This window comes from Lacerta agilis, chromosome 15 (assembly GCF_009819535.1).
Source record: "Lacerta agilis isolate rLacAgi1 chromosome 15, rLacAgi1.pri, whole genome shotgun sequence".
Lineage (NCBI taxonomy): Eukaryota > Metazoa > Chordata > Lepidosauria > Squamata > Lacertidae > Lacerta > Lacerta agilis.
Window position 1 is genome coordinate 6,319,783 of NC_046326.1, and position 17,581 is coordinate 6,337,363.

The 17,581-nt window shown below is 43.0% G+C and overlaps 2 protein-coding genes across 3 annotated transcripts; both read right to left on the minus strand.

Moving 5' to 3' along the window:
* Window positions 1-1,335: 1,335 nt before the first annotated feature.
* Window positions 1,336-14,496, minus strand: BAG4 (BAG cochaperone 4). 2 transcript variants are annotated; one of them, XM_033172256.1, is made up of 5 exons: window positions 14,267-14,496; window positions 8,890-8,991; window positions 6,252-6,506; window positions 4,446-4,700; window positions 1,336-2,045 (listed from the first exon to the last, which is right to left on the minus strand). In XM_033172256.1, the coding sequence occupies exons 1-5, from the start codon at window positions 14,447-14,449 to the stop codon at window positions 1,545-1,547; spliced, it is 1,296 nt and encodes a 431-aa protein (XP_033028147.1). In that variant the 5' UTR covers window positions 14,450-14,496; the 3' UTR covers window positions 1,336-1,544. The 2 variants fall into 2 exon arrangements, with proteins under 2 accessions (XP_033028147.1, XP_033028148.1); XM_033172257.1 differs by lacking the exon at window positions 14,267-14,496 and adding an exon at window positions 13,903-14,074.
* Window positions 14,497-17,185: 2,689 nt separating this feature from the next.
* LOC117059976 (small nuclear ribonucleoprotein F-like) lies at window positions 17,186-17,478 on the minus strand. The gene is given in 2 exon segments (XM_033171962.1): window positions 17,186-17,398; window positions 17,401-17,478. Coding segments are annotated over 2 exon segments (267 nt in total). The 3' UTR covers window positions 17,186-17,209.
* Between the last annotated feature and the right edge of the window lie 103 nt (window positions 17,479-17,581).

Consider the following 17,581-nt stretch of genomic DNA (forward strand, 5'->3'; position numbering starts at 1 on the left):
TCACAGCTCACCCAACCCCTTTTTAATGAGGGTGGGTGGCACTTCAGAGAGCAGTTTGGCAACCTGCTCTCTGAAGCACCTCCTACTTTCCTTTAAACAGCTTGTCTCGATCTCTTGCCATCCACACTGCTTACCTGATGGTTTTTCATCATGCTGGTGTTACCAAGGCCACATACCAATTTGTGTCCCCTCAAACACTACTTATACAAGAAAGGTGGTGCAACCTTTTGAAATAAAACTCAACAAATCTAAACATAATATTCTGACACTTCATAACCTCACTGCCACGACAGCCAACGGTGCAACTGGGCATTATGGTGGACTACACAAATTCATAGACACACAATTCAGTAGCCAAGTATTAAAAACCAGGCCATACTTTATCTTAAGAAAGACGTCCCAAGCATCATGCCACAGGAAACAACTTTAGTATATCCAGGGTGTAATCCCATTGTGCCATTATATATGCCCATCTCATTTATACAGACAGGCATGGGAATGTGTATATATACATTCGCTCATAAAATTGGTCACTCAAAACAGAACACTGCACAATTCATTTAATACCCAATTTATCATTTTTAATGATCTGGTACACCAATGATCTGACACTGTTCTTACTTGAAGATGCCTTGCAATAAGTGTATGTTTTAAAATGTAAAAGTAAGTGGTTTATTTCTTGTGTTTGGAGCAACAACCACTTTGTGAGGAGTTAAAAGATTCACAGCAGTAGCCTTCCCTGCCACCTATAGATAGAGCTGAGCATACTGAATCAGTTACAAGATTAAAAGTGGAATACAAAAAACTGCAACATATGAAGTGACATCACAATTAAGTACAATTGTCCTGAAATGCCTCTGGCCCACAGTTCCTACAATCAGTCTCTTATTTGCAATGATCAAAGCATTTCCTTCTGCCTACCTCATGAAAAAGCATTGTGGATTATATCTGCATGATAAAGGAGAAAATATAGCATAAAACATCTATTGGCTTTGGCTGCCATACTGTATGGTTGCACTTTAACAGAAAGTACCCAAAAGGTTACCAAACACTACACAGTTTATATGGCAAGGAGGAAGGCGGAAATAATACACAAAAGCAGCAGCTAGGGAGATGAAGTCTTGGTTTTACTGGCGCTGGGCTGTGACTGAAAATTTTGGCATGTTAATTGAGCAGCTGAAGTCCTTGGTGCTCCAAGAGATCTCTTCAGAGATGCATGCTCTGGTACCAAAATGTCTTTTACTCAAGTGTTTTCCTTCTGCGGCTGGAAAAATGTGGCAATATCCATCGAGGCTGCTATGGTTGAAGTCTTCAGTCACCAGGGTCAGCACTTCATCCCTTCTCCTGCATTCATTGGTAAGATCACCAAGAACTTTGGGTTTGAAATCGTCATTCAGTCACAACCAACTAACCAGTGGTGTTACTTTAAAATTAAAATGCAAGTCCCCACTTATTGCTTTGGGTGGTGAAGAGGGCTGAGAATCGGACAAAGCTAGATATCTCTGGGCATTCAAAGACTGGAGGCCTTAGGATTCTTACCTACATTAAAGCCCCTTTCTTTCCAGTTCTTCCAGTATGGCCTGGATTCTGTAAACGGCCTCTTTCCTTGCCTGCCGTACATTGTCCTGACCACCAGTCTCCACAGAGTCCAGCTCCAACAACTTCTTGGTCAGCATTTCCTCCAGCAGCCAGTAGTCCTTGTCTGTTTTTTTCCCTACAAATTCATCCACCTCCTCCTCCAACTGCTCAACCCCCTCCATAACTTGCATAACCTTTTGTATGCCTGATGGCACATCTGGTGTTTCTGGTGGAGTCTGAATACTGGTTTTAGATCCTGGTCCATGGTCAGCAGTCACAGATGGTTTCCTATGTACATTATCATACAGCTGGGGCTGCGCACTATACTGCACTTTGGGGTTGGAAGCAGATGGCTTAGTATCAAACTGTGCCGGCTTGTAATCATTCATGGTCCCAGAAGGCAGGATACTGGCTTCAGAAAAGTAGCCCTGCTGGTTACTTCCTTGCTCCAATTGGTTATAAGAGTCCTAAAGAAGAAAGCAAGAGCCTTCAACATGGTGTCCAACTCTAACAATCCCATTACCCCACATCCTGCAGCAAAGGTGCTGTGCACACAGATCCCTAGGCTGCCAATACTGCCAGGCTGCCTCTCTGCTTATCAGTAAGGTCTGCATGCTCAGGAAGTCAATGCAAAAAGGTCCAAGCACTGAAAGACACTTGGGACAGGACTTGCACTTTGACCCTGTCAGATTGACATCACAATGTGGAATGACGTAATAACTTGAATCCCAGGTGACCTGCATAGGCCCTGCAACCCATAAGCAGTTCCAAAAGGGGGAGGGGGGGAAGAGAGAGGTTTTTCTCTCACAACTGAATAGCAAGAAAGAGCTCAGCAGCAGGGAAGTGGAAGCCTTGAAGAGGCTGCATCCAGCTCATGGACTGAAGGTTGTCCATTCCTGTAATTAATGAAGGGTGGCTTCACTAGCCAAGGGGGAAATTGCTCCCCTCCTACTGAAAATGCAAACTAGATCTGCCTATGCTGTAACATCTACAGAAGCATAAGAGGGCCTATGTCCTGGCTGAGAAAATCCCTTGGCTGATAAAAGGAACAAGGGCACAAGTTGGCCAGGGGATAATGATGTAGACTGTTCTTGTGTACCTTACAATAACAAGCAGAGAGGGAAAGCACAGCCCTTCCAAGAAGGTCCAGGTAACAATTCACAGCTCTGGGAAACAGACAAAAGATCACATCTGTATGCCTATAAGCAAGTACACTGGGAGGGTTAAGGGCTGGAAAGCTTGCCTGTGGGTTCCAAGCTTAGGAGACACCTGAGGAGAAAGTTATATTCCCTTTTCAGATGGCTTATCAAGATGGAGCTGGACTAGGCTAGCACCTACCACTTTAGGCTTTGCTAGAGGTGGAAGGTGATCTACAGAAAAGAACATAAGCTTAATATAAAGGTATAAAGGGACACCTGACCGTTAGGTCCAGTCATGGACGACTCTGGGGTTGCGGTGCTCATCTTGCTTTACTGGCAGAGGGAGCCGGCATACAGCTTCTGGGTCATGTGGCTAGCATGACTAAGCCGCTTCTGGTGAACCAGAGCAGCGCACAGAAATGCCGTTTACCTTCCCACCAGAGCGGTACCTATTTATCTACTTGCACTGCGTGCTTTCGAACTGATAGGTTGGCAGGAGCAGGGACTGAGCAACAGGAGCTCACCACGCTGCGGGGATTCAAACCGCCAACCTAATGATTGGCAAGCCCTAGGCTCCTGGTTTAACCCACAGCATCAACTGCATCCCTAAGCTTAATATAGCAGCACCAAATTATTCCTTAACTACTTGCATTAAGCAAAGGATGCCAGAATTTCAGATCTGTTCATGTATGAAGGCCTGAAAGGTATGAGATGTAGGTACCTTAAGAACCACCTTCTTCCAGGGTGATTCCCTTCATATCTGTTCTATTAGCCCTACTCTGTATTCCTCAACCCATGTGAGGCAACAAGGAGTAGGACCTTTGTGGTGTTGGCACGCACCCTGTGGAACACTCTTAGTTGAATTTCATAAAGTCTGACACTTTATGGTTTTATGGGTTTGGTCAAAACATGTTTTAAGAACTTTAGCTGGGAAAACTTCTCATTATAAATATTAAGGCAGTTATATTTACTCAATTTTCTCCTTTTGTGTGTGTTACAAGTTACTTGTTTTCGGCATTTTTTGTTTTTATAATGTTGATTTTATATTATTGTTAATTCCTTTTTTGGATTTGCTCTTATTGCATATATTTTTTATTGTTTTAAGCTGATAAGTGTTTTTTATTATTGATTAAGGGGTGTTTGTGTTTGAGACACACACACACACACACACACACACACACACTACATATTTAAAACCAGGCTGCAACATAATCAGATCAGCAGATTTAAAAAAAAAACTTCTGAATTGACCAAAACAGTGCCAATAAACTGGACACCATTTTTCTCCCCCCTGCCCAAATGCAGATGCCTTAAAAACTGCAGGTGGCTATTTTTCTGTTCTGTGATTTTCAGATATACGAATTTAATAGATAATAAGAATTAAAAGTGTACAAACAAGAAGGGAAAAAAAACTGCAGGTGGCAGGCATCATACTAAGAAATATTCTCTCTTCCCTCACAATTAGGCGGAAATGCTCTTCTAAATATGATGCTTGCTACAATACATTTTGATCTAAAAACAAAGAATTCTGTTTTCTACAGCAATACTTTTACCCACATGCATATTTATTCAAAAGATAACCCATTAAATAAGCTAATACTGATGATAAACTTATTTGTTTCTTTAGTTAGGAAGCAGCTTTTATATAATAACCATTGATACAAAAAGCTTCCCAACAATGAACAGAGGACAAGCATTGGTGAGAGATTGCCTCCCCTCAAAAATTACCTTTGCATTGTTATTTGGAGCATGGGGAGCAGATACTCCACTAGGAGGCCATGGAGGAGAGGATTCTGCAACATATTGATTCCCATGTCCTGTTGATGAAGGAGACCAACCATACGGAGGATGCATTCCATACTGGAGAGGAGGTCTCCAGTCTGTATCCTGAAGTCTTGGCTGAGGTGTTGGTGGGGGCCTCTGTTGTGGAATGCTGTGATTGCAGTCGCCATACGGATAGGGTGGGACTGGAAAGTTCGGTGTCTGCAGGCCGAAGGAAAAATGAGATATGGTTTCTTCATGTATCCTATGAGAACATGTTGATTAATTAAATGTTGAGACCCACCAAATAAGACTAAGCTGGCAGTTAGCTGCAGAAGCAGGGACCCACAATTCTGCTTCTCAAGGCAAAAGTTCACACTTTTCGGTGAAGGTGGTGAGAAAAACTCAAGCCTTGTGTCTCCAAATTGGAGCAGATGAATAAAGGCAGGGGATGTCCTTGTAGTTGGGCTGAGCTTCAGAGGGTACAATAAAATAATGGGAGGGAAACCCTGCTTCTCTAACCAGTTCTAAACTGAAGGCAGACTAGGGAATATTGTTTGGGCACTGGATGTAGACAGTGCTGTTTGTGCCTATATGACACCTAGCCAAGCCCCTGCTCCCCTCCACCACTATATCAGCAAGAACACAGTGCTACCTCTAGATGCGAACGGGACCCATTCCGGAGCCCCGTTCACACCCTGAGCAGTCTGCAACCCGCAGTGCCGCTTCTGCGCACACGCGGGTCGCGATTCGGCACATCTGCGCATGACGTCACTGTGTGCGTCTGCACATGCGTGACCCGCCGAACCCAGAAGTAACCTGTTCCGGTACTTCCAGGTTCGACGCGTTCGTAACCCGCACTGTTCACATCCCGCAGCAATCATAACACGAAGTACGACTGTATGTAGCTTTTCACAATACAGTGGTACCTCGGTTCTCGAACGTCTCCGCTGATGAATATTTTGGAACCTGAATGCCAAAAAACTCGAAGTAAATGCTTCGGTTTTCGAACGTTTCGGAACCTGAACAGTCTTCCAGAACTGATTACATTCGAGAACCGAAGTATCACTGTATTCACTAAACCAGGGGTCAGCAAACATTTTCAGCAGGGGGCCGGTCCACAGTCCCTCAGACCTTGTGGGGGGCTGGACTATATTTTGAAAAAAAAAATGAAGGAATTCCTATGTCCCACAAATAACCCAGAGATGCATTTTAAATAAAAGCACACATTTTACTCATGTAAAAAAAAACAGGCAGGCCCCACAAATAACCCAGAGATGCATTTAAAATAAAAGGACACATTCTACTCATGTAAAAACATGTTGATTCCCGGACCGTCCGCAGGCCGCATTTAGAAGGCGATTGGGCCGCATCCGACACCCGGGCCTTAGTTTGGGGACCCCTGTACTAAACTGTAGTATTGTCCTGTGCAGGGAATTTGCAAAAAGAGTTTAGTTTGAAAAGTATCTGATCATGCTGGATACTGAGAGTACAAAATAAGCTGTAACTTAAGACATGAATGCCAGGAAGGAAGTCCCATCACCTCAGGAACTCCAAGTATGCTTACAAAGGATTGGAATGGAGATAGTTACCAGGAAAAACAGTAACTTACAGGTTTTGGAGCTTTAAGAGATGATTGTATAAGCATCTGGCATAACAGATTAAGGTCTATGAATGTTAAGGACAAGAATAATTTAATAGTATGTCAATGGTAGAAGGATGCAGCCAATCAGTTATATGAGATTATGTCACCAGCCCACACTAGATCCTTACCTGTGAAGGAGAATATCCTGGTATTTGCCTCCTCACCATGGAACCTTCAGCTGGGCAGTCTGGTGGTGGGTAGTTCCAGTTAGAAGCTGGTGATGGTGATCTATATACATTGGGAGATTCTGTGGAATATGGTGCATGAGGATGCCCTGAGGAATAGTAGGCATTTGATTGTGGGATATTGGAATATGGTGGTCCAGTCCCAGGAGCAGAGTATGGAGTGCCATAAACACCATTTGTGTAGGAAGGATCAATTCCCTAGAAGATAAGAGGGTAAATTATTTAAAACCAACCTTGATTGCACAGCAAATTAAGTATTAAGTATTATGTCTCAGGAACTCAAGAACTCCCGGACAAGAACTCAGGAACTCCTGGACAAGAGCAAGTTATGTTGTCAATTCCTGGGCCAAAGATGGTTCCTTTATTTTTTATCAAATAAAGCTCAGTAGGTGTCATTTCTGCAGTGAATGTAGAAGCCACATCCACTAAGCTTTTGACCATGCAGGCCTTCAGTTACAGGTAGCATAGAATGCTGTGTGGGCCCTGCTATGCTCAATCCTGTTTCAATGCAGAATGTGTTGCATCCCTCAACATCAAGAATTCCCTTTGGAACCAGGCAAGGCAGCAATACTATTCCAACAGCTGCTAGTACAGACTCTGCTTACCTACGAAAATTGGCTATCAGATTTCTGCCAAGTGCCAAGAGATCCTGAGAAGTCTGCATTCCTGGTCATTTAGACCACACATTTTCATAGGGTTTGTTATCTGGGCTTAATGAATCCACAGCTCTCTTATTCATATTGTAAACCCAAAAGGATGGAACCTCATCTCCTGGTACTCTGCCTTGCAGAGCTGCAGTACTCAATAAATGCGAAATGGTTGCCCTGCCGAAGAGATGGTAAACCACCAAGTGCCCTCTAGTGGAAATATATTAGAAGTTTTAGTGCCTCTGAGCAGAGATTTGCCATATTTCCATCAGTGATTTCTGGAAATGTTCGAACAACACTTACTTGCAAGAGATTGCTAAACAGAAGAGGCACTGTGCACACTTGCAGATTTTCTTTGCAATCACCTAATTTCTTGCTTGCATAACTGTTTTGAAAACAATTTCCTACCTATTTTGGTTGGTTGCTTTCAACTCACACGTTCTCCAGCTCTGAAGCAAGCTCTGCTTTTAAAATTTTATTATAAATGCACCCTGCTCGTCCTCCAAAGAACTTAATGTGGCAGGTGGGGCAGCATGGTTTTATTCTTATTAACAAGCTGATGTGGTTGACTAGGTTGAGACTCGGTATAAGTAGTGACTAAGACCCTGGTTTAAATTCTTGCCTACGCCCAAACTTCACCTTAACCCTTCCCATCTTAAATATGAGACAATGCTCATCTACCTTATAGCCTCAGATCTGTACTAAAATCAGACCCACGTGTTTAATCCAAAAGGAAAATAAATGTCTGAGGGAAACATTTATAGCATAATTTAATGCACAAGTTACAAATATAGCTTACATAAATACGTGTATATATATGATATTTATATAGCATATTTTTTAAAGTAAACAAAGCACTATGAACACTCAACAGTGCAACAGAAATATGTAACAAGAGTGTACTTCACCTAAATCCGTTGGTTGAACTTCAGATCTGAGCACGGTCTGAACTAAGATCTCCAGATCAAAGCCACTATGCCACAATCACCCTTAAGTAGCATTTCTCTATTATTGTAGCCCAGCAGTAATTAGCAAACTTCAGTACACCGTTTACAAGCTTCACTCTACCAAGTTCTTTAGTAATCAGATAACAACCTTCATCCGGGAGGTGCCAACAAATGAAATATTTATACTTAGGGATGCACTTTGAAAGGACTATTAAAGGAGAATGGCATATTACTGGTACGTGGTGCTATAAGCTTGGGCCTTCAGGTTAATTTATCCTTTCAGAATGTATGTAGAAGATGATAGCAGCAAAGTCTTGATCTCAAAGACACCACTTAATGGTATTAATCATTCCTAAGGCATGCTCTCTTTTTTACAATCCTTATTTCCCCAAGAATCAATTATTAATACTCCTATCAAAGAAGTCTATACTAGTATTATTATTATTTTAAAGAAGTAAAACTAAGATATAGTTGCTTCCAAGGATATCACCAGCCTCCAGCAAGGCTGCCTTTAGTAGCAAATGGAACAAGATGTTTTTGAAACAATTGAAGGATTTATTAGAACCACACAGGTACATTGGAGAAGGAAGAACTTGTTCTGTACAGAGCAAGCAGCCTTGTATCAATATTATTCTGAACAGACTACACTGTTGTATGACAGATCTTTTAGTAGGAAATCTGAGACAGGTCATCTAATGAGCTTTACAGGCTACTGTGTAAGGCAAGGGAACATGTGTAAAAGTCCTCCTTCATCACTGCAACATGATGGGTCATGCTTTTCACACCTGGATGCTACAGCTACACAGGATAGTACAACTGTAGTTTACAAGGTCTTCCACAAGTAGTAAGCCTTATTATGATTACCACTTGTCAGTATGAAAATCACTTTAACATTATTTTAACATTGGAGTACCATCCACTCTGTATTCAATAACCAAATATTTCCATGAGACACCACTTCTCAGACAAATTGTCCTATGTCTATACCTGGCCTTGGAGCTCTGGTCCAACAGAATACGGGCTTGGGTAGGGAGTTCTGGAAGATGAATTCCAGTAATGCGAACCATATCCAGGATAAGGGGAGTGCTCCTAAAGAAAGAAACAAGATATTCACTTCCTGAAAATCATCAACATGTTTTGAAAATGTATCAAAATATTATGCTGTGGTTCTGACAGAAATCATTCCTCTTACACTGCTGTTTGCATTTATATACAGGTACTGTATATTCTGGCCTATAAGATTACTTTTTAATTCAGGAAAATCTTCTCAAAAGTCGGGGGTAGTCTTATACGCCGGGTGGAGAATCTGCAGTCAAGTATATCTCAAACTCTTTATTTTAACTGGAAAAGTTGGGGGTCGTCATATACGCTGGAAAATATGGTAGATATAAAAATAGTAGACAGAATCGTATCATTGTCCAAATAAGCAATTTCTGGTTCACATTAAGAAACTTTGTTTTTAATATTCCCAGGGACAAGGATGAAAACTGTCTACACAAATGAAGAAATTCAAGTTTTTAAAGAAAAAAGAAAACCAAGCAGCTTTAGTGCACAGAATGCTAACTGACAGTTGACGAATGGTATGACTTGAACCAGAACAGACTGTTCATATGACAATGTTTTGATGCAGGAACCCCACTAGTTCTATAAAATTTTAAAATAAGGGCCAGGTTCTCATTTCCAATAATTCTGTATTCACTCACCAAAACATTGGAAGGCAGGAGCATATTCACATCTCAGTGAGCAATTACAGAAAAGCTTGCTTGCACACCTCAATACATTTTGTTTTTAAGTGAAAGCTAAAAAAATCATTAAAAATTGCAATATATTATTACAGTGATTACATTAAGTTGGGTCAAGCAAGCTTAGCTACCCCCTCAAAGGTGTCCAAGTTAAAAAAAACCAAAATATTAACACATTTTTATATAATCCTTAATTTTAATTTTTCCATGACAGTTTACAAGACTTCACAAGATACAGAAAGCAGCAAACAGCAAAAAAGTGAATAATATACAGTATTAATAGCAATTTCAGCAGATATAATATACCTTTGAGGTTAAAAGTTTGGGAAAATAAGATGGTCTTTGCTTGGCCCCTAAAAAGCAGAAGCTTAGTGGTAAAGAATCTGCTTTGCGTGCAGGAGATCACAGGTTCAATCCTTGGTATTGCCAGGGAGGGAGGGCTGAAAACATTTGCTGACCTAAATACTGCAAAGCCAATGCCAGTCAGTGAAATGGACTAAGCTAGAAGGGCAAACATGACTCTGTATAAGGGAGCTTCCTATGTTCCTAAAAGACATCAACACTGACACTAGATGAGCCACAAGCTGGGCACTGTAACCTCCACTGTTGCCACCCCATTTCACTTCAGCAGATGCAACTGGAGAACCCCATCTGAGGAAGATCTCTGTATATACGCATCTTGATATGGCAGAAGATGTTCACTCAAGAATACAATCACATGCATGTTGGGCTTTTAAACATCAGCACTTTTGTGTTCAAAAACAGACTGTAAGCCAGCTGAGCTCTTTAAGCACTGGCAAATTGGGTTTCCAGCATCCACTCCTAGTTAGTAACCTAGCAAATGTATTTTGAATGTAGTGCAGTTTCTGGATGGCTGTCAAATGCAGCCCCACATACAGTACAAAGAACGGCAGGAGTAGAACCTGGAGGTAATCAGAGCTTGGTAATTAAACAGCAACATACAAATCTGTGGGTAAAACTGCACTGTTGTATTTCATGCTGGCTTCTTTTTGCAGTACTTGAGATACCCCAAACACAATTAACTTTTTATTAAGTCAGTATAGATGACCTATATAGATGACCTAACTAGGAATCTGGGTTGGGAAAAATATACTCAAATCAGCTGAGAAAAACTTCATCTTTCCAGTGATTATATTCCCAATCATTGTAGACAGTTACAGCAACCAAGGCCTATATGCATGTGCACCAAGCGTCGCTATGACGAAGTAGCTTTAAATACAGACACAAAGCAGTCTTCCCAAAATAGCCATTGTACAAGAATCATACACAGTAATGGAAGGAATCAAGATTAGAGGTCAATCTTGCCAGGAAGCTTTGTAGCAACTGCCTGTTCTCAAAATGATTTCTCAGTTTTGATTTTTTTAACACCATATACAAAGCATTGATCATAATTAAGCCTATACAGCACCTTTGTATCATTAAAGGTAAAGGTACCCATGACCGTTAGGTCCAGTCACGAATGACTCTGGGGTTGGGGCGCTCATCTTGCTTTACTGGCCGAGGGAGCCAGCGTACAGCTTCTGGGTCATGTGGCCAGCATGACTAAGCCGCTTCTGGCAAAACCAGAGCAGCGTTTACCTTCCCGCTGTCATGGTACCTATTTATCTACTTGCACTTTGACGTGCTTTCGAACTGCTAAGTGGGCAGGAACTGGGACCAAACAACGGGAGCTCACCCTGTTGCCGGGATTCATTATGATACTATAAAGATATGCTAACAACTCCAATTAAAATTTTAATAAGAATAAACTAGCTTGGTTTGTGGTTGTTTCAGATACAATGCTAAAGGGTGGTTGAGTATTATGAGAACAAGTCAGAGCAAGCCTGAGACTTGTGCTCTTCCTCCTCCGGTGTGGTTACAAGTAAAACATTTGGTTCCTGGTTCGTAAATATTCCTGGTCAAATAAACTAATGCTTTAATCAAAACAAAATCGAAAATTCTTTCTAGTAGCACCTTAGAGACCAACTGAGTTAGTTGCTGGTATGAGCTTTCGTGTGCATGCACACTTCTTCAGATACGTGCATGCACACGAAAGCTCATACCAGCAACTAACTCAGTTGGTCTCTAAGGTGCTACTAGAAAGAATTTTCGATTTTGTTTTGACTATGGCAGACCAACACGGCTACCCACCTGTAACTAATGCTTTAATGTGAATGCATTCTTCACTGCTCCATTATTCCCACCTGTTTTCTCAGTCTGGAGAGAAATTACAAACCAGAGTCTGGTTTCACATTACATACAAACTATTGTCTTTGGTTTGTCCCCCCCCCCCCCAAGAAACCACTAGCAAATCCTGGCTTACTGCTCATGGGAGGAGAGGAGAGAAACAACTGCAAGTACTGTTCATATATAATGTGAAGCCAGCCTCTTGTTTGTTGCCAATCCCTCCCACTCCAGCCTAGGAAAGACAGGAGTGTAGCCCACAATTCCAGCAATGTGCACAAGCACATTAATATCCTTCAGAATCTTTATTTTGCTCTTGGTAAAGAAGTAATATCATACACTCCTCAACTGAATATAATGAATAGCTTCAGATTCAGCCACATCTTCAAACTAAATAGGACTGGTGCCTTAAGCACTTTACTCACTGCAGGTTTGACTATATTTTGGAGACACATGTATCTCCCATAGTCATAAACATGCATGGCACACTAACCAGTGTGAGCAAGCGCTACAATAAAGAAGTAGGTATGCTGTGCATCAAGGAAAGTGTGCAAACAGACGGTCCTATTTTTAATATGCCTTTTGACTGTTCTACCTCAAAATATACATAGGACAAAATCACTTGATTGAAAGCACCACATTGTTAAAAACCACCTGAAGGACACTACACAACCATGAAGAAAGCAAATACTTTCTCCACTAAAAATATATAATGAAGGCGCCATGTGAACCTCACTAGTGAGAGCATTCCACAAATGGGGAGCCACTACAGAAAAGGGCTGTTCTTGTGTTGCTACCCTATGGATCTCTCGTGGAGGAGGCACATGAAGAAGGGAATTGAGCCCAGTAGCTAATTGGCAGTCAGAGCAGTCAGGCTAGGATCGGTCTAATACGCTCAAACCATTTTGCCCCAGTGAGTAACAAGGCCGCCAAATTCTGCATCAGCTGAACTTACCAAACAGTCTTGAAATGCAGCCCTTTGAAGTAATCCAGCCTAGAGGTTACCAAAGCATAGAGAGAAGTTAGGCTATGCCTGCCAAGATAGGAGGGCAACTGGGCCACCAGCTGAAGCTGAGGGAAGGCACTCCGTGCCACCAGAGCTTCCAACGACAGCAGAGGATCCAGGAGTTATCCCAAGCTGTGGACCTGCTCCTTCAGAGGGAGTGTAACCCCATTAAGAGCAGGCTAACTCCCAACCATCCGGTCTGTTGGGAGGCAACCACTAACAGTGCGTCAGTCTTATTTGGATTGAGCTTCAATTTGTTGGCTCTCATTATCAAGGCAAGATAACGGTCCAATACATCCACTGCCTCGTCTACAGATGTAAAGGAGAGGTAGAGCTGTGTGTCGTCCGTATTCCAAAACTCTGAATGACTCCACTCATGTAGATGTTAAATAGCACAGGGGGGGAAACTGAGCCCTGAGGAACTCTACTGAAGGCTCCATGGGGCTGAAAAGCACTCCCCAAGCAACATGCTCTAGGAGCAACCATCCAAATAGGAACAGAGCTGAGGCAAAGCAGTGCTACCTAACTACCTCCAACTCAGAGAGCCACTGCTGAAAGATACCTTGGTCAATGTTATCAAAAGCTGCTGAGATGCTGAGGAGAATTAACAAGGACATATTGCCCCTGTCTCCTGACAAAGGCCATCATACAGGACAACCAAAGCAGTTTCTGTGCCAAATTTCACACACCATAGCACAGCGCTGCCCTTAAAAACTGTTAATCAGTTTTTGCAATCCTCCCACCTACACACAAGTGGCTCCAATGCATTAAAATGACAGCTTGCAAGAGGACAGGATGGGGCATCCCACATAATTAAAAGGAGTCAGAAAGCAGCATAGACCCAGCATCACTATTACAGCCATCAGGTTTGCTTCCCCCCCTCCTCTTCCCTTCCAACTTCTTTTCCTTTTGTGCCATGCCATTTAGATTGTAATCCCGAGGGGCAGGAACTGTCAATACTGTAACAGTTATCTGTTCTGGACTGGAGTACAGGGCCAATCAATTTTTTAAGTATGTAAGGGGGGAATCGCCTGGATTGAGAAGACAATTATACAGTACAAGACTTACCATTTTAATAGTGTCAAGCGGATTGTTGTTATTTTTCTCTCCCCTCTTTCCCTTATGTGGACCCAGCCAGGTCGCCTGTCCCTAGTTCAGTTTGAGCGTGAAATGAGGGAAAACCAATGCATCTGCCCTGCATTAACCAGCACACATTTTCCTCTTAGCGATGGGGCGGCCCAGGCGGCCGTCTTCCTTCCCTCTCGCCCCGATTTGGCTCCCCCTCCCTTCGCAAGGGGGTCAAAGCAGCAGAGGAGACGTAACAGATGAGAGAGGAGCACGTGGCGACGCTCAAGCCTCGCGGACATCGGGAGGGGGGCCCGCCCACGTCACAGACCCTGATAAGGAGGAGGAGGGAGGACTCGGCCGTTACCTGAGAGCAGCCATAGCCGGCCCGAACCGTTCTCTCGCTGCCGCCTCCGCCTCCGCCTCCGCTGCGATGCCGCGGGCACCTGCGACCCTCCACACCCCACGGCGGTGGCGGAGGAGGCTCGGGCTCAGGCCGGGCCCGCTCCACTTCCGCCCCGTGTAACAGCCTCCTCAGCGCCGCCGCCATTAAGGGCTCTTAATTCTCTCCTTGTCCCCTTGAGAAAGCAATGCGCCTGCGCATCTCTTTCCCGTCATAGACACGCCTCCTCCTCCTCCTCCCCCCTGCCTTATCGTAAACAGGCGTTTCGCCAGCTATAGCATTCCCGGATGAGGGGAGTTCTGAAAAATTTGTCGGGGGTGTGTGTGTGTGCCTCTGAGCGACGTCACCAGCCGTTGCTGACGTTTTGCGAACGAGACCCGCAGAAGCATCCCGCGCGAAAGCATCCAATCAGGAAAGCTTTCGCCTCCGTCAACCCGTTAGGGTAACCCTTGAAGACCTGGAGAGAAATGGAATGGGTCAGCAATGCACACCTTATCTGGGAGGAAGTTCCATTTACTTCAAAGGAGCTTGCTTTGCTGCCCAGTAGACATGGGCAGGTCTGTGCTCTTTGGTGATTCTTGTTGTTGTTGTTTAGTCGTGTCCGACTCTTCGTGACCCCATGGACCAGAGCACGCCAGGCACTCCTGTCTTCCACTGCCTCCCGCAGTTTGGTCAGACTCATGTTATGCCAAAACAGGCATTCAAAAGCAGTAAACTGACCTTTAAAGGAGCATAAAAGTGAAACTACGACACTATTAAATATAAAAAGCATGAGGAATGCAAGTTGATTTCTACAAATGCATACTGTACATCCAAAATTAGCCAGACTTCATCAGAAAGTACTGAGCTTTCCTGGAAACTAAAATAAACAAATTAAGGTCTTACATATATATAACTGTTCATCAATGTACTGTACTAAGCAGACACGTACACAAGTGTATGGGCCACATGTGTGAAGCAGCACAGACAGGACAACAGCCCTGAAAGCATTTTTTACTCCCAAACTGACAAAGTGTTTCTCTGCAAGGAAGGAGGGGTTGAGGGAACTTTCCCATTGTCTCAGGAATTAAAGTGATTACCATCTCAAAGGAATGGCCAGGCTACTCAGAAAAGGCAACCAGATAAGGCATTATCATATAAACTGGCAGACAGGAGATAAACAATGCACTTGGATTTCTCTTGAAATCTGTTGGAGACCGCCTTTTTGTGATGTAGGTGTGATGTATCTGGGGGGTGGTCTTGAACTCCAGCGTGGGCAATTTCAAATTTCTATATAAGAGTAGGCATGCCTTTGTTCTAGGTTCCTTCTTTTTCTCCTGCGTGAGAGGGAGGACCCTGTTGCAACAGTTCAATAAAGATCACGCTTACTAGCCAGTTTGCTTCTCAATATTCTCTGGTTGGCCTCTGTTATTTTCTCCTACCGATGGAGGACCTACAAAGGACTCTACAAAGGCTCTTGTGTGCCCCATAAGGGAATAAGGGCAGATTTTTGGTTGTAACAAAATGAAGAACAAGTTCTTGGAAAGCTGTATTTTCAGAATCCCTGCAGGTGTTGCTACTATGGTAAGTGGTTACCTCAGGTTAAGAACTTAATTCATTCTGGAGGTCCGTTCTTAACCTGAAACTGTTCTTAACCTGAAGCACCACTTTAGCTAATGGGACCTCCCGCTGCCGCCGCACCGCCAGAGCACGATTTCTGTTCTTATCCTGAAGCAAAGTTCTTAACCTGAAGTGTTATTTCTGGGTTAGCGGAGTCTGTAACCTGAAGCGTCTGTAACCTGAGGTACCACTGTACTTACAACTTGCAAGAAAACGAAACCTTCCCTTAAAGCTTTAGAATGTATAGCATATATAAACCTCATAAACCTTTGGGAGCTGTTTAGCCCTTCAGAAATTACAGATTACACACAGACCAATTTTGAGTATCTTAACCAGGTAGTCATGGTGTAGGGAATCTTTTGCCCTCCAGATGTTGAACGACAGCTCTGATCATGCCTGGCCATTCGTCAAGCTTGCTAGGACTCATGGAAGTTGTAGTTCAATAACGTCTGGAGGGCCAAAGATTCCCCACACCTGATCTAGTCCATATACTCATTAAGGCCAGTTGGTGATTTGTAAATCCAAAATAAACCCCTTTGTAACAATGTAGTGGGAATCCTTGGAGTTTCATCCTTTCCAACAGCTTTAATGGTAGAACCTCAGTTTCTGAATATGCAACTTAATCCCACCTGCAAAATACCAAGCCTGAAATAGTTTGTGGGGGGAAGTAGGTGACTACTAGCAATGACGGCGACTGTAGTTTGTGAAATCTTCTGCCACCATAAATGTGTTAAGTCTTTGCTGCAAGAGACTTGCACGTCTATCTTGGAAAGAGTTATGATGCTAAGAGTGCTAATAATAATGCCGACATAACACAACTGTTTATTTGCCATCAGTATTTGCAGTAATGTTAGCAGCTAAACCATTTACATAAATAAATGAAGACAAGCTCTCATACATACGTGCATATACAAAACCCAGAAGCAAGCTAAACCATTTTTTTTAAACAAAATAGGAAATTCTTTCCAGTAGCACCTTAGAGACCAACTGAGTTTGTTCTTGGTATGAGCTTTCGTGTGCATGCACACTTCTTCAGATACACTGAAACAGAAGTCACCAGATCCTAAAATATAGTGGGGGGGGGTATTACTCAGAAGGGTGGTGGGAATGGGTGATCGGCTGATAAGTGTGGAAAACCTGTTGACGACTCTAAACGGCTGCAATTAGTCTTGCAGGGAACATGCAGCTTGCAAATACATTTTTTTTTTACCATAAAAATGTTACTTGATAAAACCTTTAAAAAGCAAACCAACAAAACTGGACAACCAAATTTCTTAGCAGTTAAAAAACAACTCCCCCCCCCAATAGTTATTCTCTCATTTCTCCATCTTCTTCTTCTTCCACACCCCTTATATATAGGACATTATTGCACCTTATCAGAACTTCACCAAGGTGTCCAGATAATGCACCATCAATATATTCTTCTGTATTTGCAAGCTGCATGTTCATGTAGCCATCAACGGAGACGAGGTAGCCTTTGTATTCCACCCCCCCCCACACACACACTTCAGCTTCACCCTCACTGCCTTCCCAGTCAGCCTGTTTAGGAAGGGCTTTGGACTGAGAGGCAGACTCATAGCATCCAGGCCAACCTAAGGGCAGCTGCAGCAACAAAAAAATTACTCGCAGGCAGCACGTGTGCCTATCAAAGCTCTCTAAGCCAGTGTTTTTCAACCTTTT

Excerpts from the sequence above, each read along its gene's own strand:
- BAG4 (XM_033172256.1), bottom strand. The coding sequence starts at position 14,449 with ATGGCGGCGGCGCTGAGGAGGCTGTTACACGGGGCGGAAGTGGAGCGG. Across the intron at positions 8,992-14,266 it reads CCGGCTATGGCTGCTCTCAG|GAGCACTCCCCTTATCCTGG; the intron begins GTAACGGCCGAG and ends TTCTTTCTTTAG. Across the intron at positions 4,701-6,251 it reads CAGGATATTCTCCTTCACAG|ACACCGAACTTTCCAGTCCC; the intron begins GTAAGGATCTAG and ends TTCGGCCTGCAG.